Genomic DNA, 23,225 nt, shown 5'->3' with positions numbered 1-23,225 from the left:
ATTTGTGAAAGGTAGGTTATGCCTGACAAACCTGACAACTTTTTGAGGAGTTGACTAAAGTATTGGACAGGGGAATGTCTATGGATGTTATTTATATGGACTTCCAGAAGGCATTTGATAAAGTCCCACATAAGAGTCTGTTAACCAAGGCAGAAGCTCATGGAATTGAGAGCAAATTATTGACCTGGTTAGGAAACTGGCTGTGCGACAGGAGACAGAGAGTAGGGATAATGGGTAAGTACTCAAAATCAGCAGGATGTGACCAGTGGTGTCCCATAGGGATCGGTGTTGGGGCCTCAACTATTCACAATATTTATTAATGACTTAGATGACGACATAGAAAAAGTCATGTATCCAAATTTGATGATGACACAAAGATAGGCAGCATTGTCGGCAGTGTAGATGAAAGCATAAAATTACAAAGGGATGTTGATAGATTAAGTGAATGGGCAAAACTGTGGAAAATGGTGAAAAGCTAAAAACAGTGGATGTCCAAAGAGAATTGGGGTCCAGGTACAGGAAACTCTCGTTTAGCCGGCACAATTTTCACTCCAAAAACTACAGTATACCAGTCGTTTAAGTTTTGTTTTACTGTTAAGTAATTAAAGAGTTATGGATTACCCTCAACTGGCATTACTGTACTTAATCAAGCATCTTCCACCATCCATTTAACAACATTCTGTAGGTGAGTACCCAATTATACTGCACATTTCTTGATTTTTTTAAATTTTTGTTTGTTAAAAATAGCCTCGGTAGATATACCTCTCCGTTATCCAGAATTTTTATCATTAACCGGCACCATCCAGGTCCTGTCGGTGCCGGATACCAAAGAGTTTCCTGTACATAGATCATTAAAATGTCATGAACAGGTACACAAAATAATCAAAAAGGCTAATGGAATGCTAGCCTTTATATCTAGAGGACTAGAGTACAAGGGGGTAGAAGTTATGCTGCAGCTATACAAAATGGCAGGTTAGGCCATACCTGGAGTACTGCAAGCAGTTCTGGGCACCACACCTTAGGAATGATATTTTGGCCTTGGAGGAAGTGCAGCTTAGGTTTACCAGAATGATACCCGGGCTTCAAGGGTTAAGTTACGAGGAGAGATTACACAAATTAGGGTTGTATTCTCTAGAATTTAGAAGGTTAAGGGTGATCTAATCGAAGGTTAAGATATTAAGGGGAACAGATAGGGTAGAGAGAGATAAACTATTTCCGCTGGTTGGGGATTATAGGACTAGGGAGCATAGTCTAAAAATTAGAGCCAGACATTTCAGGAGTGAAATTAGGAAACACTTCTACACACAAAGGCTGGTAGAAGTTTGGAACTCTCTTCCGCAAACAGCAATTGATGTTAGATCAATTGTTAATTTTAAATCTGAGATTGATAGCTTTTTGTTAACCAAAGCTATTAAGGGATATGGGCCAAAAGTGGGTATATGGAGTTAGGTCACAGATCAGCCATGAGCACATTGAATGGCAGAACAGGCTCGAGGGGCTGAATGGCCTCCTCCTGTTCCTAACCAAGTGAGGGCTGAGCCACAGAAGTGGACCAAGGAAGAGACAATCGAGAATGAAGTTGTCAACTGTGTTGAAAGCTGCAGAGGGCGAGAAGGGATAGCCCACCATGGTTACAGTCAAAAGGATTAATACATTGGGCCATAATTTGCGTAAGGGCCGCGCAAGTTCCGTGTTTAGGCATACAAAGTGCATGCGCGAAAACCCGGAACTTGCGATCGGTCAAGAATTCTCTTGACAGATCATCCGCAACCCCAGGAAAAGGGCCTCCGCGGTCAGAGAGTTGCAATATTTGCCCAACTTCTACCCAGCGAATGCACTTGAAATTCTTACGCCTGGTAAAAGCAGGCGTAGACATTGAAAACACTGTCCAATAAGGTAAGTTTCTTTTTAGCCCCGTTAAAACAAAATTCTCAAAATTAAATTTGTTTAAAAAATTTAATTAAATGGCATTTTGATTAATTTTAATTTCATGTGTTGGTATATATATATTATATATATTTTTTTTTTTTTTTTTTTTTTTAAAAAGTGGCCCCCATTCATACTTGAGAGTTCCGTACATAAATTATGCATGGGGATTCCCCCTTCTTTCATTGGTTGGGCCGGCCTATGTGGTCCCAGGTGCGCTTGCGAACCGCGTGCGCCGCTGGGATATGTGGGCCTCTACCCGCGGGTACCCGAAGCCCAGGAGCGCGAATCTACGAACCTCCCGGACCACCAGGTAAATTCGTAGATTTTTTTTGCAGGTTGGAGGCATCCTCCCGTAAATTTTGGGCCATTGTGTTTTGCCAATCACGTGTAATGTTGTTGCAGCAATACAGGCTGCCTTCTTCAAAATGACTACACTTGAAAAAGTATTTAATTGGCTATAAAGCGCTTACCGACATCCTGAAGTCTTGAACAGTGTAATATTAATGCAAGTTCTTTCTTTCTATTCACATGGAGACTATGGCCAGCTCTACATATGCACGCCATAACTGCTTCTGAAAAATCTACAGGGTAGCTCTTAAAAATCTATCCTATTTTGGGTGCGGTGAATTACATCATTTTGAGGCCTGCACATTTTTGTCCAAACTTTAGTCTCCCTTTCCTACAGTTGGCTAGTGACATAATAAGTGAGGTATTCGCATGGTTTAAATTGGCAGGCTGTATATGCTTGAATCCAAACACAGTGACATGACACTCTGCCAACTTACTGTCATTATATGAACACAAGTAAATTGCATGCCAGGTACTTTTGCTGAATTCTACATCTATTTTTTTTTATTTATAGCCCTCCAAATTAATTAATTAATTTTGAAATAAAGACATCAAGCGGCCGTAAATTATCTTCAGTACTTCAACTAGATCACTCAGATAAATTAGTCCATGATGCCCAAGACAGTAATAATTTGCGTCTCAAATCCATAAAAACAACAGATTTGCTTTAAAAAAAAATTAAGCATCTTACTGAAGATCAGTTGTAACAATCTCATGAACCCAGATCCAGAAGGAATTCTTAGTTAATTCTAGTAGGTTTCCCAAAATGAGATTCGCATGCAAAAGAAACATACTGCTGCAGTGGTTCGTGTAAATCGCCACTATATAAAAGAGTTTAGCTTCAACGAACTATAAATAAGTTGTTTATTTACCAGAACAGGATAATACAGCAGGTAAGGTAGCAGATAAGATGGCTGACTGCAAGAGCACCATATTGTAGATCACAGGATAATTACAGCAGGTAAGGTAACAGGTAAGGTGGCTGACTGCAGGAACTCCATGTTGTAGGTCTTACGGTAAGTAAGATAGCAGGTAAGATGGCTGACTGCAGGAGCACCATGTTGTAGACCTTGTCCCAGCGGGGACTCCACAAGGACTGCGTTCCCAGTCCCGTGGGGAGCCTCATGACCTCCTCACACTCGGCTCTATATTCCCGACGTCACGTGACCGCGTCATAACGTCAGCACGTTCACGTGCACTTAGGCGGTCACGTGACCTGCGCCGTTGTCAGTGCATCTCCCCATTACGGAGGCTGGCCTTTAAGGCTGAGGTTACTAGGCAGGGCTGTGCCAGTACTTGCCGCGGGAGCGGAGAATCCCTTCGCTCCCGCTTGCCGGCTGATGCAGCCGAAGTCTCGATAGGCCGGGCTATGTCGGCGGCCGTCTTGGAAGCCTGAATCGGGCCGGCAGCCAGTGCGCATGCATCGTATGACGTCAGCGCGTTAGGTCGGCGGCCGACGCGCATGCGTCACGTGATACGTGACGTCAGCGCGTTAGGTCGCCTCTTAAAGGGGCAACGGCCCAACAGGTAAGTTAAAGAGGCAACAGCCCTAACTGGTAAGTTATACAATTAAGTAAATTAGGTACATACAGTTAGGTAAGTTATACATACATATACATACATAAATAAGTTAAGTTAAAGGGAATTATGTATATATCTCAATGTAAAAGACAACCGTTGGGACCGCCACACTGCACCTATTACACAGTTATACAGTGAAGCAGCCGACTGCAAAATTATCAACCTTTAACATCAATACTGTATGAATGGAAAGGGTTACAAAGTTTTGAGTATCAAAACATCCCATTTTGGAATCTCTTACAGAAGCAAAAACTCCTAAGCACAATGGTTCATTGTTCAGTGCACTTTGAAGCAAGTTATGGAAGACACCAAGTGATTAAAAGAAAATATGTGACCTACTTGTCATTGAAGATTAGGTTGAGAGTGGTGAAAATTACATATACTCACACAATGAACTTTATTCTATGAAATTATTTTCAGTGCACCTCATTATGGATATTCAGCACTAATTAAAATAAATCTGTAACAGCTCTACTGTGATACGTATTGTGAAAACAAATGAAACAGTGGAAACATAGCCCCTCAGGAGCTGTATATATAAGCTACATCACTGAAAATGAGATTTTAAATTCTGACCTTTTAAAAATAATGTCCATAAATAAAGCACCACCATAAGCTGACAAGTTTTGCATTCATTTATGAAAACCAGCACTGCTTTGATGAACTACCTGAAAATAGACCACACTGTGGACAAACACAAGTGGGGAATAAACATTAAAGACCAAGCACTATTGAGGAGGTGGGGAAAGCGGTCAAATTAAACCAAGTCAAGTATGCAAGTACAATATTACATATTATTGCTGTGCCTCCAAACCAGCATCTAGGAACAGGACGATAGCAAAATACTGCAGATGCTGGAAATCTGAAATAACAACAGAAAATGCTGGAAAAACTCAGGTCAGGCAACATCCATGGAGAAATTTGAGTTGACGTTTCGGGTCGAAACCCTTTTTCAAAACTGGAAAGAAAATAAAATAGGGCTGCGATCAAACAAAAAGTAAAAAAGAGACAATAAAAGGTATTTGAAACCAGACGAGATGGTAATAGGCCGGTGGAGACAAAAGGCAGCTGAGATTAGGTGTGAAGTGTATTGGCAGGTAAGAGACAGCTGCCAGGTGGGCGAGAGAAACAAAAGGAAAGGGGGGGGGGGGGAGAAAGGAAGACCCAAAACAAAGGGGTGGAAAAAATAATAAGTAAAAAAGTAATAGGGGCCGAGGTTATGATCTGAAATTGTTGAACTCGATATCGAGTCCGGAAGGCTGCAAAGTGCCTAATCGGAAGGTGAGGTGCTGTTCCTCGAGTTTACGTTGAGCTTCCGTGGAACAATACAAGAGGCCAAGGACGGCGAGGTCAGAGTGGGAATGGAGCGGTGAATTAAAACGACAGGCGACCGGAAGCTCGGGGTCACCCTTACGGACTGAACGGAGGTGTTCCGCAAAGCGGTCACCCAATCTGTGTTTGGTCTCCCCAATGTAGAGGAGACCGCATCGTGAGCAGGAACAGGAGTTGGTCTGTGGGTATCCCAGTGGAGCTGCTGGTCCATGGGTTATGAATGACTTCAGCAGTGTAGCTCCTACTTGTGGAGATCTGAAGTGAAGGAGTGCAACTGGTAAGGTGTGGGAAGAAGAAATATGAGGAGTACCCAATATTGAAATATGAATTCCATTCTCACTTCCCCATCCCATCCAAGTAATTTTCTTAACCATAAAGATTTGGAATTCCCCTTCTACAATTAAACAAAACAGCTTGTATTTATATAGCACCTTTAACGTAGTAAAACGTCTCAAGGCGCTTCACAGGATTATTACGAGACAAAAGAATTTGACACTGAGCCACATATGGATAAATTAGGGCAGGTGACCAAAAGCTTGGTCAAAGAGGTAGGTTTTAAGGAGCATCTTAAAAAGGAGGAAAGAGAGGTAGCGAGGCGGAGAGGTTTAGGCAGGGAATTCCAGAGCTTAGGGCCTAGGCAACAGAAGGCACGGCCACCAATGGTTGAGCGATTATAATCAGGGATGCTCAAGAGGGCAGAATTAGAGAAGCACAGATATCTCAGGGGGAGGGGCTTGTGGGGCTCGAGGAGGTTAAAGGGGCGAGGCCATGGAGGTTTTGAAAACAAGGATGAGAATTTTGAAATCGAGGCGTTGCTTAACCGGGAGCCAATGTAGGTCAGCGAGCACAGGGGTGATGGTTGAATGGGACTTGGCATGAGTTAGGACACTGGCAGCCAAGTTATGGATGACCGCAAGTTTATGTAGGGTAGAATGTGGGAGGCCAGCCAGGAGGGCGTTGGAAGTCAAGAGGGTTTCAGCAGCGGATGAGCTGAGGCAAGGGCGGAGATGGGTAATGTTACGGAGGTGGAAATAGGCGGTCTTAGTTATGCCACGGATATGTAGTCGGAAGCTCATTTCAGGGTCAAATATGACACCAAGGTGGCGAACAGTTTGGATCAGCCTCAGACAGATGTTAGGGAGAGACAACCCCCCCGACGTCCCCACCCCACCGCCGGCTTGCAAGACAGTAATAACCTGACTAAATCTCTTTCCTTGCAAGTTGAGGATTGCACGGTTTAGGCTGCCTATGGACTTCAAAGCCATGGTATAAAATTACAGCTATTATTTGACCCTTCTGCCAAGGATCATAACCTTGTGGATTGGAAATGCACTTCCTCCATATATAACTTTCCATTGTGAAGGTCTGTGAAAAACTGTATCACGACATGCAAGGAGTGTGTTCTGAAAAGGATATTTTAACCCATTATGGACTGATTTTATATTTTAAACTGATTTTCAGTAACTTTGTGTCATAGTGCTTCTATTTATAAATAATTAGTTTTAGCCTATAAGCATTGGGATGACAAGTGTGGCATTTTCCACCTTTTGAAAGGAGTACATGTTGGACAAGAAATTTTTAGTGGCTGAAATTACATTAAAAATGGTTAATCGAAGGCTGCACTATCTCAAGACAATATATATAAGCGTGCATGTTTCAGGTCTGCTCATGGAAATTGGTTTTTGTGCTGCAAACAAGACAAGAGTTGGGAGAAAGCCAATGTCCACATTAAAAGATTGCTGTTTGAAACATTCACATCATTGCAGTCACAGAAAAGATCATGGCACAGATGTAACTGGCCCAAGCTAAAAGGTGTAGGGGTATGCGTGCGTGCATGTGTATAGCCTTAACCACAAAGAGGAAACCACTTCTAGATCAGAGGGAGGCTCACAGCAGAGGACAGATGCTTCCTACAGTGGGGTGGCAGGGTGGTGAAAGGAAAAAGGTGAAGGGTTGGGAAAGAGCAAGCCACTCCAACCCACAGTGATACCACACTTTAGCCAGTCAGCTGCAAGGCAGAACAAGGAGCAATTATCTAACTGATTTCAGCTTGAAAAAAAAGAACACAACTTAGCCTTTGTGGGGTTGTGTTTTTTTTTAAAGTCAGTCTTGTTTCATCAGAACACTTGCATTTCCACTTCACACTCACATAGGAATAGTCATAGATTGAAAACAACTACACTTTCAAGTAGGTTTGTATTATGAAGTAAAGTGATACAAAGTATGAAATTTCCTTGCAATATACCAGAGAAATTAAAACAGGTACACATGATTAGGGAATTTTCAAATTCAATTGTAACCTATTTTTGTGAAACTAATTATTTCTGTAGAATGCATGCAGAATAACCCACTAGGAGTTCATTTACAGGCAACACACGTCTTCAGATTCAGGTACTAATTGTGTGCGTGCGTGCGTCTGTGTAACAAATAAAAACATCCCAATGTGGTAGGATGGGAATAGGGCAATTAAGGGATAGACAGGACAATACCACAGGTAACGATAGGGAGAAGGCAGAAATATCATTATTTCACTTCGGTATTCATCAGGGAGATATAACAGGTGGACATGACATTGCCTGATGAGATTAGTCATGAGATAAGTGCATTTAAAATTTTTAAAAAGGGGATATATTAAATAAACTAATCAAACTCAGGATAAAACCCCTGGTCTGGATGGATTGCATCCACGCATTTTAAAAGAATCTAGGGAAGAGATAGCAGAGGCATTACTACACATTTAATAATTATTTAGAAAAAAGTGCAGTGCCAGAGGACTGGCGGATAGCTAACGTAATACCTATAGGGTGATAGAACATGTCCAGGGAATTATAGACCAGTCAGCTTAACATCGGTGGTAGGAAAAAATAATGGAATCCCTACAAAAGGAGCGAATAGAAGAATATCTAGAAATGAAAAGTATAATAATGAATAGTCAGCATGGATTTCAAAAGGGAAAATCTTGCTTGACCAACCTTATTGAATTTTTTGAAGAGGTAACAGAGAGAGTGGACAATGGTAATGCTGTAGGTTTAATTTATCTAGATTTTAAAAAGGCCTTCGATAAGGTGCCCCATAATAGACTAATGAATAAGGTCAGAGAATGTGGAGTCAGGGGATAAGTAGCAGAATGGATTGCTAGCTGGCTTCAAGACAGAAAGCAGAGAGTGGGAGTAAAGGGTAGCTATTCACAGTGGCAGAAGGTGGGTAGTGGTGTTCCACAAGGATCAGTGCTGGGACCACTGCTGTTCACAATTTACATTAACGATTTAGACTTTAGAATCAAAAACACAATTTCTAAATTTGCGGATGCTACCAAATTAGGGGTGGGGGGGGGGGGGTGGGGGGGGGGAAGAATAGTCAATACTGAAGGAGGACTGCAACAAATTACAGGAGATTAATAAACTTGCAGAATGGGCAAATAATTGGCAAATGAAGTTCAACACATAAATGTGAGGTATTACATTTTGGTAGGAAGAATAGGGAGGTCACATCACTTGGAGGATGCGAGTCTAGGTGGGGTAGAGGAACAAAGGGATCTCAGGAGTACAAATACACAAATCACTAAACGTTGGACCACAGGTTAGCAAGGCCATAAAAAAAAGCAAACCAAGCACTAGGGTTTATTTCTAGAGGGATAGATTTGAAAAGTAGGGAAGTTATGCTAAACCTGTATCGAACCTTGGTTAGACCACACTTGGAGTATTGCGTGCAGTTCTGGTCGCTATATTATAAAAAGGATATAGAGGCACTGGAGAGGGTGCAGAGAAGATTTACAACCAGAAATGCGAGGTTATACATGTCAGGAAAAGATGAACAGGCTAGGTCTCTTTTCTCTTGAAAAAAGGCTGAGGGGTGACCTAATAGAGGTCTTTAAAATTATGAAAGGTGTGGATACAGAGAGAATGTTTCCATTGTGGGGAAGCGCATAACTAGAGGCCATCAATATAAGATAGTCACCAAGAAATCCATCAGGGAATTCAGAAGAAACTTCTTTACCCAAAGAGTGGCGCGAATGTGGAACTCGCTACCACAGGGAGTGGTTGAAGCGAATAGTATAGATGCATTTAAGGGGAGGCTAGACAAGCATATGAGGGAGATGGGAATAGAGGGTTACACTGATAGATTTGAGTAAGGAAAGACGGGAGGAGGCTTGAGTGGAGCATAAACGCTGGCATGGACTGGTTGGGCTGAATATCCTGTTTCTTTGCTGTATATCCTATGTATGTAATCCTATGTAATGTGCTACAGAGGGGCTAGCAAAAGAAATATGAATACGGAGCCAATGCAGGGGTATAGGTTGGTTTAAGGAAGGTCTTACAAGAAGGTGGAGAGGCAGAAGGAATATTGGAGCACGAGGCCTAGACAGTTGAAGGCCAATGGTGGGGCAGGAATGTATGGGAGGATTGGAGAAACTGATGTTGCAGGCCTGGAGGAGATTACAGAGATAGGGAGGTGCAAAGTCATATACAAATTTAAACAAGAGGACGAGAATTTTATATTTGATGCATTGGGGCACTCATCGTGCTATAGGATTTGGATAGCATAGCAGAGTTCTGGATGAGCTAATGTTTGCATGGAGGATGGAGGCCAGAATACCACTGGACAGACCAAGAGGTGCCAGGTTCTATTGCCACTCTAATGGTGGAATGATCAGGATGAGAACCCCAGTTGATTTCCTCTCCCTAACTAAAAGGTTCCTAAGGCCAACTGTAGCAACCCAGTGGAAATCAGCCAACTTAGCAGAGACTAAGGATCATACCTGGGACCTTCCTGGTCTGAATAGCTCAGCTGTTCACTGTCTTAACTAGCCAAGTCATTGGGAAGCCAAATACTGATATTTTATATAGCTTGAATGACTGTCTAAAAGATGCACGTTCTTTATTTTTTTTAAATGTATTTGAATTCTAGCTCACACACATTTATGCTAAAAGATGTTGAGCTGTCAAAACAGATGCCTTAAAAATTCTCAGGTTTTTCTGTGCCTCAAACTCCTTCCAAATGATGCATTTCCATTTGAGGGCCCCGTCATTTCTGGTTTAATTCAAAGATCAAATTCTCATTCCATACATTCCTTTAACATTCAGGCCAGAATTTTACCGGCGCGGAGAGGACAGGATGGGAGACGGGTCAGCTGTGAAATTTGAAATGATTCAGGGTAGGGAACCCACTGTCAAGCCACCTCCACGCTAGTCTCCCAGGTATTGGGTCCGTCAGCGCTGAACAGACCCGACACCAATTGGCTAGGGAGGCAACTTAGATTATTAAGAGCTTGTTAACAGGCACTTAAATTATTTTAAGCTCACCTTTAGGTTGAGAGTTCGCCAACGGCTTCCCCGCTGCTCAGGGATCACGTCAAGTAAGGAGGTCAGGTGTTGTGTCAGCATGGGATGATTTACGAACTTGCAGCTGCAAATAGTCTATAAAAGCTCCCATTTCATAGCTGTTGCTTACTGCATTTGGAAGACAGATTGAGTTTTACGCAGGCTGCAAGTGTTCGGAGTAAACTCTATCCAGTCACACCTCATCGAACCTCTTTCACCATTGACAGATCATTCTGTCATCTCAACCTCACCTGCCAGCTATTCCTTCAGCAACGGTGCCCTTGAAACTCTCACACCTTGGCTCTCAGAATCCCACCACGATCAGCCCCAACACCAGCAGCACCAACACCAACCTTCTCCGCAATCAACTGATGCTGCACAGGACACAGGGCATCAGCACCCGACCACATTGCAGCCCAGGACGCCAGGGATGGCTTCACCGTGGCCATAGAAACATAGAAGATAGGAGCAGGAGTAAGCCATTCGGCCCCTCGAGCCTGTTCCGCCATTTAATGAGATCATGGCTGATCATCCAAATTCAGTACCCTGTCCCCGCTTTCTCCCGATATCCCTTGATCTCTTTAGCCTTAAGAAATCTATCTAACTCCTTCTTGAATATATTTAATTAATTGGCCTCAACTGCCTTCTGTGGTAGAGAATTCCACAGGTTCACCACTCTCTGGGTGAAGAAATTCCTCATCTCAGTCCTAAATGACTTACCCCTTATCCTTAGACTGTGACCCCTGGTTCTGGACTGCCCCACCATCGGGAACATCCTTCCTGCATCAAGCCTGCCTAGTTGTGTTAGAATTTTAGAAGTTTCAATGAGATCCCCTCTCATTCTTCTAAACTCTAGCGAATACAAGCCCAATCAACCCAATCCCTCTTCGTACATCATTCCTGCCACATTTACTTCACTTGATGTGGTAGCTAGGTGTGCAACATGATGTGCCAGGTTGGCCCCACCCCACACCAACACCATAAAGCATCCCTACAATGCCCAAGCCATTCCTTTTACACATCACCATTGCGGGGCGGGGGGGGGGGGGGGGGGGGCGGGTACCCTTATGTATCACCATTCACTGCAACTCACTAAGCCACACAAATCTGTCCAAAAACACAAAAAAAGCGTTGAAAATAAAGATTTCAATGTTTGACAACGCATTAACAGAAACTCTACATGGACATTGGCTAAAACACCCAAGTGCCTACCCTTGTGTGTTGTTAGTTGGTATGATTGGACTAGGATGAGGATGAGTGGGAGGGGTGGCTAGTGAGATGGGGAAGTGATAATATAGAGAGGGATGGGTGGAGGTGCAAGGTAAGTTGGTGTGTGAGTAAGGATGTGCAGGAGAAGGATAGGGAAGGCAGAGTGATGGGGATGTGATGAGTGGCTCAGCAGGATAAGGTTGAGTGTGGTTTTGCAGTAACATTTCATGATCTACTGAGATTATTAAAAGGTTTGTGCCACTGCAGCCTAGTCCTTCTGACTACATCCATGCTTGTGTCCTCCTGTGCAATGCACAACCAGGCTGCGTTGGTCTCCTGGGGAGGTCTCTTCCGCCCATTAGAAGGGAAGAGAACCTCTGTGTGCTGTGACAGTCATGGGAGAGCCTGGGTGCAGCCGTGCACCTTTGTGCAGTGCTCGTCAGTGTTTGCAGCACCTCAATGCTGTAGAACACCGACAGCACAACTGTCAAAGTAAATTTGGACATGGCCCCTTTAAGGAAACCGTCTGATGACGCATCATCAAATGAAATCAGACCTGCTTCCTTTTAATTGGCTGGGAACCTCACTGGGCAGGCTTAACAAGCCCATTCATCATTAAAATCACTTCAATAGAGTGGGATGGAGCAGGCAGCGGGCTGGGACCGCGCTACTAACCCCGGTCGGTGAAATCGCGGCCTCAGACTCTTAGTTCTGTAGAAATTATACCATTGAAGCCGGTGTACTTTGAAAGTTACACGCAAGTTGAAAAAAAAACACATGATCAGTCTTTTCAGTTTAATTTTGAAATTTTAGGAAAAATATTCCACATGATAAAAAAACAATTCCAAGATCTCAAGCTCCAGAAATGGTGCTCAAAGAAGCCAATAGATGGTGAGCGAGAATGTCAGATGATGACTCACCTTCCAAAAGTTTCCTGCCCTGTGGGGGGGGGGGGGGGGGGAAATATCATCTTCACTTAATGTCTTCTCCATGAAGTCAACAATGTTAACTGACCAAGCGTATGAAGTCAGTCATTCTCCAATGTGATCTGCAATCTCATGAACTTCTTCAAAACATCCCTAGTCCTTTTAAACTGATCTGTGGAGATGGATATTAAGCCAGGGTGATGTAGGCTAGAGTCAAGAAGGATTCTGCACTGCAATGAACACTGGCAAGTTAAAGATTTGCCAGTTCTGATTAACTCCAGTTATGTTACCACTGGATCCATTCCAGGAGTCAAAGGGTCAACTATTTTCAGCCCATTTTTCCAAATTCAACTGTTAGTTGTGAGCTAGAGTTAAGATTTTAAAAAATGGTACTAACTGCAAACACAGGAACCTTGGTAATGAGAAATTCAATATTCCAATGCACTGACCAAAGAAGAAAAAAAAACTTCAATTATATAACAAGTGAGTTAATTCAACAGATGAATGGGTAGGACCCAGCAGCCCTCCTCAGCAGGAGATTGGAATTAGACTCAATGGCTCACAAGAAAAACACTCGAACAGACTTGATGAACCAAACGACCTACGTGTGCTGTAACAATGTGACTTAATAATTACAAACAGCGAAGAAAAAAGTGCCTCCTTCGTTTGCACATCAAATATCAAACTCAAAACATCCATTGTAACTGCAGCAGGGGGAGGGGGATGATTGCAGTCTTTCACATCAGGATCCTAAAGTAATGGCATAAAACTACAATACTGTACTGACCAGTTATTGAAAATGTTTCTGAACTACTTTCAATCAGTTCCCAACAATGACACTTTGCTACATCGAACAGGATACAACAAAAAGGTTAGCACACTACAGAAAAGAGGGCAGATATTTAAAAAAAAAAAAAAATTTCCTTGGGATGTGGGCAACACTAGCAAGACAGTACTTACCGCCCATCTCTGGTTACTTGAGTGCATGGAGTCAATCATCTACTGTGGGACTGGAGCCCCTGTAGGCCAGGCTGGGGAGGGGTGGCAGGTTCCCTTCCTTTAAGAGAATTAATGAACCAGAAGCTCATTTTTCTTTAGCTGGGCTTTTATGACAATCATTTTTCCAGATTTATTGAATTAAATTTCACAACTTGCCAGAGTGGGATTTGAACTCTCAACATCTGGGTTGCTATACCAGCCCCATAACCATTAGGTTACTGGCCTCAAGCTTTGATTGGACTGCTCGGATGAATGCCTATACACATTTCTGGCTATTAAGCTTGTAAATTTGTGGTTAGTGGCAGCTATCCTATACAATGATCATATACTTCAATACATCTGATCAACCACTGAATAAAAAGTATCCTAATTAAAATGAAAAAGCAGGCTTTACAGTAAAAAAATCAATTCTTAATAGGCTGCAAGGTTACCCTCAAAAAAAAAAGTGCAAATAGTTCACCTCTTAGCCAGAGTACAATTTTGATCAGATTTTTTTTTTTTTAAACTTCCAAAACGGAGATGGAAAAATCTTTCAACTTAAGGTAGTTAGAAGGACAGTTCCAGTTCATGATTTTACAGGGAAAATAGAGCTCCACAAATGTCCCCCACTCATGGTTTGGGGATCCCAATAATTGACTGATCCTGAACAACAGACTCTTTGATATTTGCCAGTGTCACTCTCCTATATACCTTCCAGTAGCTGTTTAACCCAATCAATTTTCCTCCTTATTGTATAGAGCACCTTCTCACTTCTAACTGCCTCTCGCCTAGCCAAGATCGGAACTATATCAACCAAGTTCCACAATTCCATTGAAGTTGCTGCTCCAATGCATTGATGTACTATGCAAACTGTGCTCAATAATAGCCTCCCCATTTTCTTCCAAGGGGCTGATTCTTGCTGGGGTACAGTTCCACAAGTACCCAATTTTGACCTTGCCAAACATTCAAATTTAGGCATTTCAACAGGAATCATTGAATCACAATCAGGAGCAAGAACTCTTGCTAATTCTTCCTCTTCCTAGCCCAAGGGTACAGATCAATTGTAGCACCCCAATTACTGCCTCAAATAATTGTAATTTAAATTATTATGGATATTTAAGAAGATTGGTACTGCAAGTCAAATGTTTTATAAACTTAAAAAAATTTTGATTAGCTATCAGATATGCACCACAATGGGCTTTGAGTTCATCTTTGCTCTTACTGTTGAACTCTTGAATTTAACTACATTGCAGTAAGGAAGCAATGAGTTGGGGGACTAACCCCTTCATGGAGCGGATTCCATGACAGCACTGGCAAAAGTCAAGGAGCAAGCCACCCTAGGAGATGGTAAAAAGAGGATTTTTACTTTAAAGATGAAAGTACCCAAACTTCATTCTACATTAATGGAAAACAACATGCTGTACCAAATTCTAAACACAGGTACCATTCTCTTCCCACATGTACCAGTGGAATCTAATGTCAGTGAAACAGCCCAATCTTCTTCATAGAAATTAAGCCATTCTTTTCCCCCCAGTGCAGTCCATCACGCCAGCAATTTAACCTTTGAAGATAAAGCCCTCGCCACATGAGTATTATTACCCACCATCCACCGGCACACCATGGCTGCAGTGTGCACTATCTACAGGATGCAAAGCAGCAACTCACCAAGGCTTCTTTGACAGCACCTCCCAAACCCACGACCTCCAACACCTAGAAGTACAAAAAGGCAGCAGGTGCACACGAACCATTTGTCATTTAATCTCTCCTGCCTTCCACCCCATCACAGACTTTAACTTTTGTTCTTTCTTCCCCTCCCTCCTTTCCCTGCCTTTGCACTTGCTTAAAACCTGGTTATATCTCTAACTTTTCCAGTTCTGACGAAAGGTCATCGACCGGAAATGTTAACTCGGCTTCTCTCTCCACAGATGCTGCCTGACCTGCTGAGTAGTTCCAGCATTTTCTGTTTTTATTTCAGATTTTCAGCATCCACAGTATTTTGCTTTTGATCTCTCTTCATGTAGGGTTGGGATACAAGTTGGTTATAGGTTTTATTGTTGCTTCCGCAGAATGGCCAGTAGAACAGCACAGATTCAGAGAAGATAAAAAAGTGGAAATTATAAGTATGCAGAGGGAGCTAGGAAGGAGGGAAGAAAGAAAATATGCTCCAAAGTATCATTTCCCCACAGCAAGCCAGAACTTCAGGATAGAAAAAAAATCCCCGCTTGACTTTAAGATTATCAAGTGCTTGAACTGCCATTGTCTATAGTTCCGTGAAGCAAGCATTGTAGTAAGTACATTATCAGACACAGGTCTTGCTATGGAAGTGCATATAGTCGGTTAAATGTTTACAGTATACAAATTAAGCTAGCACTTTCAAGTATTAAAGTATAGAACATGGACCAAAAGAAAAATGCCAGACTTCTTACAAAAAAGCAGCATTAAAATAAATACCCATCTGGAATCAAAAGCTACACACTAAACACTAGTCTTTTCAGCTCAATTGTTCAATAAATAAATACTGCTTTGATTTAACACCGATGCTACCTACTCAAAATAAACCAGAAATCCAGACAATGGTTTGGTTTTTTTTTTTTTTTAAAAAGCCGAAGTGCAAAGCGCTTTACCACAAAGTTTGCATTTGTATTCAGTTGAAAATATTAGTTTAGCCCTTTGTGTATTAGAGATTTAATCATCATCATGCTTATATAATACTACAGTTGGGCCCCAAAGATAAATGCACCACTAGGTGTTACTTGAGCCAGAGACCAGAAGGGTCCCAGGTTTAACTGAAGATCTGTGCCGAGTCAGATGATTTCAGCTACAACAGAGGAGCATTACAATTGGCATCAATTTCTGATTGGTATCCAGTGACTCAGACTACAAGTGCCAGTTTGTGCACAGGAATATGTTCAGCTTTCATGCCCCACAATTCAATAGCATACGGTCATTGTCTATCAAGGCTCCTGCGCAGAACAGCTGCTTGGACAAGTTACTCTGCCATCAGCACTTGAAGAAATGCAGCCCAGAATGAGTCAGCGGTGGGGTAGGGAGGAGAAAGAGAAGAACCGAGAAACCAGGACAGGGTAGAATTTTATGCTATACGCAGATCCTATTGCCATCAATGTACTCTAAAAACCAGCAAGCTTTGATATTGCACAGAAACATGTGTGCCATCATTTTACCCAAAGTGCAGATCCTTTCTTTGCTTAAATGCCGATACCTGAATACGCCATTTAAAATGATCATGTAGCAACATATTGTAGATGAGAAAGCTATGCAAATTAACCTATACAAATGTTCCTGTTCAACAAATTCTATAAATGCTAAATCCTCAAAACCATTCCTATCCATCAGTATTTCCAATATCTGTCGATAGCTGGACAAATGAACGCTCACAGGTTCACCTCTCCCTTCTGTAAATTGTTGAAGACTTCATCTTATCAGGTTTCCTTAATTCTGATTAAAGTTTCAGAAGGAAAAAAGGATGCTCATTTAATAAAATTGGACGAGATACTTGTACTAGATAATTTTGGCAGATGTTAAATAATCATCCTTTATTGCTGCTTTATTTATGAATATCTCCCATCACACCAGCCAGCACATACTTCTACCTAGCTAGCCGACACTTTTGAAAAGGATAAATTTTGAATTTAAGTTAATTTGCCATAGTAACTCCAGCCTAGCTGCTATTAATGCACAAGTTAAGCAGAGACATTGTCAGACTGTTTTAGTATTAACGGCTACACCTCTTTTTTTCTTCTCCAAAGGTAAAAGGTACTACACAAAACACATTCAAACGTATATTTACCTACATTATAACAGCGACTGCACTGCAAAAGTACTTCATTGGCTGTGAAGCACTTTGGGGACGTCCAGAGATTGTGAAAAATGTTTTTTAAACGCAAGTTTGTTCTTTATTATATCCTTAATTATTACACTGTCAGAGTAGTTAGACAAACACAAACATATACACTAGACCTTTATACCAAACCAGGATTTAATAAATTGTATTGAACTCCATCCTGATCAGTGACTCAAAAACAGGATAGTGGAGACACCTTGTGTGGTTAAGTTTTACACATTCATAATTTCTATTGGCCAAAGCATAAATTTTATATGCCTTTATTTATGCACATTATAATGTGCATTTTTAATTTAACATGCATAAACAAAAATACGTGAAAACATGCAGCACAGAAGCACTTTCAATCGATGCTTTGAAGTTACATGAGCAGACACTTAATGTTCTCTGGCTAGAACAGAGCTAAGATTAAGGCAGCAGAGTACCACACATTTATAATCACTTGTTTGTGCTGGTCATTTGCCTGTGAAATTGGTTCTTTTATGGGTTTCATTCTGCACAAATCATTTCCCAGGATTTATTTTGATTGTCATACTTTAGTCATCCAACTGAGAAAAGTCTGGACATTTGGAAATGCTTTGCACATTTGATAAAATGATCGAGTTATTGTGGTTTTCAATTTCATAAATTCATGTTCCACAAGACTTGTATTTTGTATAATGCAGAATGTTGCACATGTTTGAGTTGGGCCACTGCAGTTTAAACCATATCTTTCATTCTAAAATGGTATGAAGTTAATTATCTGATTGCACAAACATTAAGAGTATTTTGTCAAAAACTTTGTAGACTATTTACACTCAAACCCAAAAAGCTCCTCGACTTCCCCTCCAGTCTGATTCAAGCAATTTGCCAATATTTAATTTCAAACAAACATCGATGGGTAATGCAGCATCTATGCACAAAATTCCTTTTTAAGTGCCATGCAATTAATGCACATTTTATAATGTAATACTTTGGACAATGTGCACTTCACATTGTTTACTGAAAAAAGTGGTAGATGGTATATCTCACCATCACAGGTGAATGTGACTGGCTGTTGAAACTCTTCAATTTCTATGGAGACCTTCACACTAGCACTTTCTCCATTCATGTCACGGTGAAGCATAACAGGACTCAAAACATAACCCGGATTTGTGGAGTGGTCACTGTATGGAAATGTGGATCGTAACCTAAAAATGCAGAAATCATTGAAGTTTAGTCAAGTATTTAACTCCAAATTCCCTTGACATTCATTTGGAAAGTCCAATATTCTACAGTAATTTCTTGGCATGGTTTCCAATATTAAATTTGGCCATCAAACACAGCACGGACAGCAATATGAAGCACGATTATCCAGCACAGCACCAGAGCATTTACATTTAACTCAACACATCAGATTTATTCAACTTCCACTTACAAACTTAATGATGCTTCAAGTTGTTCTAAAAAGCAATCATCTGTTGAAGTTTATCAACAAGCCATCTCTACCAAGATCATTCGTATTTCACAGTTGCATTTGCAAGGTCTGCAGTATCATTTCTGCAATACAAAAGCTATTTCAACTATCCTTACCCCATAGTATCTCAATGCTAACTGAGTATTAAGAGGTCAACTAATCTTGCTCAGCACTCTACAACTGATGTAGGTATCTCCTACAATCTCACATTCTTGCACACCATGGTTTACATTTCTCATGGAGTTTTATACATGTGGAATAAACTGGAAGAGCTAATGACCTCTTCACAAGTGTGGACTGCCCTGAAACAGGAACCTTATTCTGGTTCCTTTCTAAAAAGGCACTTTATGGGCAATTCTCCAATCGCCATTTAAATCTTTCACTTCTGAGATGATACACAGCATTCAAATACCAATTCAAAATACTTGTATTTATTAAATTGATGGAGGTAGCAAAAACAGTTGGCCAGTCTTACTTAATAATTTCTTGCCAAAAAGCTGCCACCTCCCCATTTTGTGAATCGATTTGTTCCAGAAGTTTTTCTCCTGTAAGATCATTACTGGTCCCATTTTCACCCTGTAATAAAACCACAGTTTTAAACCAAAAGTGATTTTCAATGCATTAAACACATCAAGCATAGTGCATAGCAGGATGTTGCCTAGCCACACACAAAACACATGGCTGGGGGCATACACATGTAAAAAGCAACACGTTTTGTATACAGGCTCTGCTGAAAACAGGAAAAACTACAAAAGTTCTTTCACAGTTACTAACCATGGTGCTTTTTCAGTTTGCAGTAAAAAGTTACAACTTTGATACGAATTATACAGCGGGTGCTTCTGCAATCTTGTAATGATCCAATTACACCGTAACTTACTCCAATACAATGACTCAAGGTTTATGCACATTTCTTAAAAAGGTCAATAAAGGTTTAAAAATTAACTTTTCTTCTTTAAAAATGACTTCTGCAGCATCTCACTGACTGGTATAAAAGAATCAAGCATTGCAAAGAATATAATTCAGACAGCAATGCTGAAGCACACTGTAATAATGCAGAGTACTTTAAGTGAGGGAGCAAAACAAGGAGGTCTAATTATTACTCACTCAATTTGCATTAGTCAACATTTGCAGAATATTCTGAGCGTACACTCATAGCAGATTTCTAAGTGGAAAATGACATCATATACACAGAGGAACCAAAACATTATTTGATTTTCCCCATGGAAAAAAGTTATACAAATAGAATAAGCCAAGTAGGTCAGTTTACTATTTAAAATGACTTCTCAAAACCTTAAAGCTATTGCAATAGAATGCCACTGTGGTTTAGTCTTCAAAATGCATTTTAGTTGCATGTGCTACTGAATTGAAGTGGTAATCCAATTAAAATAACTTGAAATGTAGAACAATTCTCAGTTATATTGTATGGCTTTTACAGTATAGCAGTGTTATGTTATGGGTTTCTCTGCTTCAAGATTATTCAACTGTATGGTGCTTCCATTATACCAAACCCATTTCAGAGCAGCAACCTCAACATTAAAATTGTTGATATACATTATTGACTCACTGTGCAAGCCATTCTTTTCACCACCTTTTCCCCCTCCAAAAAGTAATAGCACCACCGCCACCACCAGTGATCACTGAATGTCAGAAGGTAGCGAGACTTCAGTAAATGGCACAATCATTATGAAAAGAAAACAATGAATATTTCTAATGGAAAAATCAAATTAATAACCGGTTTGAAATTGCAGTTATTTTGTGCTGGGAAAAGAAGAATATTTTCCAACTATTACCACACGTGTCAACATCAAAAGTCTCTCAAGTCAGGAATGGCCTCAGTTACACACGCTAAACCTCCCTCTGCTGACATGCAAATAGAATATGGAGGGTTGAAGTGGTCAGAGCAGCCAATTTTTCTTCTCCTTGCCAGCTTTACTGTCCAATTTTCTGAACTGGCAGAAAAGGACATGGGATTTATAGTCCATTTACACAACGAGCAACAGGGAACAAGACTGCTCCAAAACACAGTGTGGTGTCGGCGCGGGTCCAAAAGCATCCTGGCTCTTCCTCGGAGAGGTTAAGTGCAGCCAGGGTTGTTTATTAAAAAAGTTCAGATTAGAGACACAGACCAACAATTGGTCAAATTTCAGGTGCCCCCATGGTAAACTCGAATACTGTAATGAGAATCTGACTTCCATGATATACAGCAGTTATAATGAAACTATACAGTTATCATTCCAGTTAGCACACCCAATACTTGCAGCACAATTCACTTTTCACAAAAGGAAACTGGCCTTGGTTGACAATTTGTGCTCAGTTTCCTACTTAAGCTGCAAAATTTCCTGTGCTCAGCACAACTCAAGAACTGCAGGATACAACAGAATCGTGTCTCTATAACATTAAGTTATAAAGCACCTCAGAACATAAAGCAACATTCCAAGCAACTGTTTGGGATAAGACAGGTCAACTTTGAACTATTCACAGCAACGCCACAATAAAAAAAAAAATTTTTAATCTTAAAACGCCGCAGATTACCTTCAAATACGGTGAAGCCTTACCCGAGGAGTGGCCGCTGACCAACACGTGATTGGTGCATCTAACAATCCCACTTCTTGTGAGTTTCTTCCTTCCCTTCGGACCCTTCAGGAAACACACCATGCCCCCAGGCCTCTACAACACTGAACAAATACCACTGGGAGTAACAAAAATCACAGCCCAGAACACATCCCAATAATGGATAATCAAGGGGCCACAGGGAGGGGGGAACTAAAGACAATCACTATCACTAAGGAAATAGTACTTGGTAAAATAATGGGACTAAAAGACGACAAGTCCCCTGGACCAGATGGCCTGCATTCCAGGGTCTTAAAAGAAGTGGCTGCAGAGATAGTGGGTGCATTGGTTGCAATATACCAAAATTCCCTGGACTCTCGAGGTCCCAGCGGATTGGAAAACCACAAATGTAACACCCCTATTTAAGAAAGGAGGGAGACAGAAAGCAGGAAACTATAGACCAGTTAGCCTAACATCTGTCGTTGGGAAAATGCTGGAGTCCTTCATTAAGGAAGCAGTAGCAGGGCATTTGGAAAATCATAATGCAGTCAAGCAGAGTCAGCATGGTTTTATGAAAGGGAAATCATGTTTAACAAATTTGCTGGAGTTCTTTGAGGATGTAACAAGCAGGGTGGACAAAGGTGAGCCAGTGGATGTGGTGTATTTGGATTTCCAGAAGGCATTCGATAAGGTGCCACATAAAAGGTTACTGCATAAGAGAAGAGCTCACGGAGTTGTGGGTAATATATTAGCATGGAGAGAGAATTGGCTAACTAACAGAAAGCAGAGAGTTGGGATAAATGGGTCATTTTCCAGTTGGCAAACAATAACTAGTGGGGTGCCACAGGGATCGGTGCTGGGGCCTCAACTATTTACAATCCAAATTAATTACTTGGATGAAGGGACCGAGTGTAATGTAGCCAAGTTTGCAGATGATACAAAGATGGGTGGGAAAGCAAGTTGTGCAGAGGACTCAAATAATCTGCAAAGGGATATAGACAGGCTAAGTGAGGGGGCAAACATTTGGCAGATGGAGTATAATGTGGGAAAGTGCGAGGTTATCCACTTTGGCAGGAAAAATAAAAAAGCAAATTATTTAAATGGAGAGAGATTACAAAATGCTACAGTTCAGAAGGACCTGGGGGTCCTTGTGCATGAAACACAAAAAGTTAGCATGCAGGTACAGCAAGTAATCAAAAAGGCAAATGGAATGTTGGCCTTTATTGCAAGGGGGATGGAATATAAAAGCAGGGAAGACCTGCTACAACTGTACAGGGTATTGGTGAGACCGCACCTTGAGTACTGCATACAGTTTTGGTCTCCTTATTTAAGGAAGGATATACTTGCATTGGAAGCAGTTCAGAGATGATTCACTAGGTTAATTCCAGAGATGAGGGGGTTGACTTATGGAGGAAAGGTTGAGCAGGTTGGGCCTATACTCATTGGAATTTAGAAGGATGAGGTGTGATTTTATTGAAACATAAGATACTGAGGGGGCTCAACAAGGTCGATGCAGAGAGGATGTTTCCTCCAGTGGGGAAATCTGGAACTCCGGGGCATAGTTTCAGAATAAAGGGTCGCCCTTTTAGAACAGAGATGGAGGAGGAATTTCTTCTCTCAGAGGGTCGTAAATCTGTGGAATTCTCTGCCCCAGAGAGCTGTGGAGGCTGGGTCATTAAATACATTTAAGGTGGAGATAGACAGATTTTTGCAAGATAAGGGAGTGAAGGGTTATGGGGAGCGGGCAGGGAAGT

At 41.3% G+C, this 23,225-nt stretch overlaps 1 protein-coding gene across 4 annotated transcripts in view; it reads right to left on the bottom strand.

The window, feature by feature from the left end:
* The window catches only part of pik3c2a (phosphatidylinositol-4-phosphate 3-kinase, catalytic subunit type 2 alpha), a 144,532-nt gene that overhangs the window by 78,341 nt on the left and 42,966 nt on the right, over positions 1–23,225 (bottom strand). For all 4 annotated transcript variants that reach the window (XR_015080987.1, XM_086007855.1, XM_086007857.1 and 1 more), the window contains exons 3-4: positions 19,397–19,497; positions 18,498–18,655 (exon numbers count right to left, since the gene is read on the bottom strand). Coding sequence is in view for 3 of the 4 variants with exons in the window: in XM_086007855.1 (XP_085863981.1) it covers positions 18,498–18,655; positions 19,397–19,497 (259 nt within the window). In the remaining variant the exon portion in view is untranslated. The remainder of the gene's footprint in view (positions 1–18,497; positions 18,656–19,396; positions 19,498–23,225) is intronic.

The sequence above is a fragment of the Somniosus microcephalus genome, chromosome 15 (genome assembly GCF_052327205.1).
Source record: "Somniosus microcephalus isolate GS21.2 chromosome 15, FLI_Smic_1.0, whole genome shotgun sequence".
Classification (NCBI taxonomy): Eukaryota; Metazoa; Chordata; class Chondrichthyes; order Squaliformes; family Somniosidae; genus Somniosus; species Somniosus microcephalus.
This window is presented reverse-complemented; position numbering and strand designations above follow the sequence as displayed.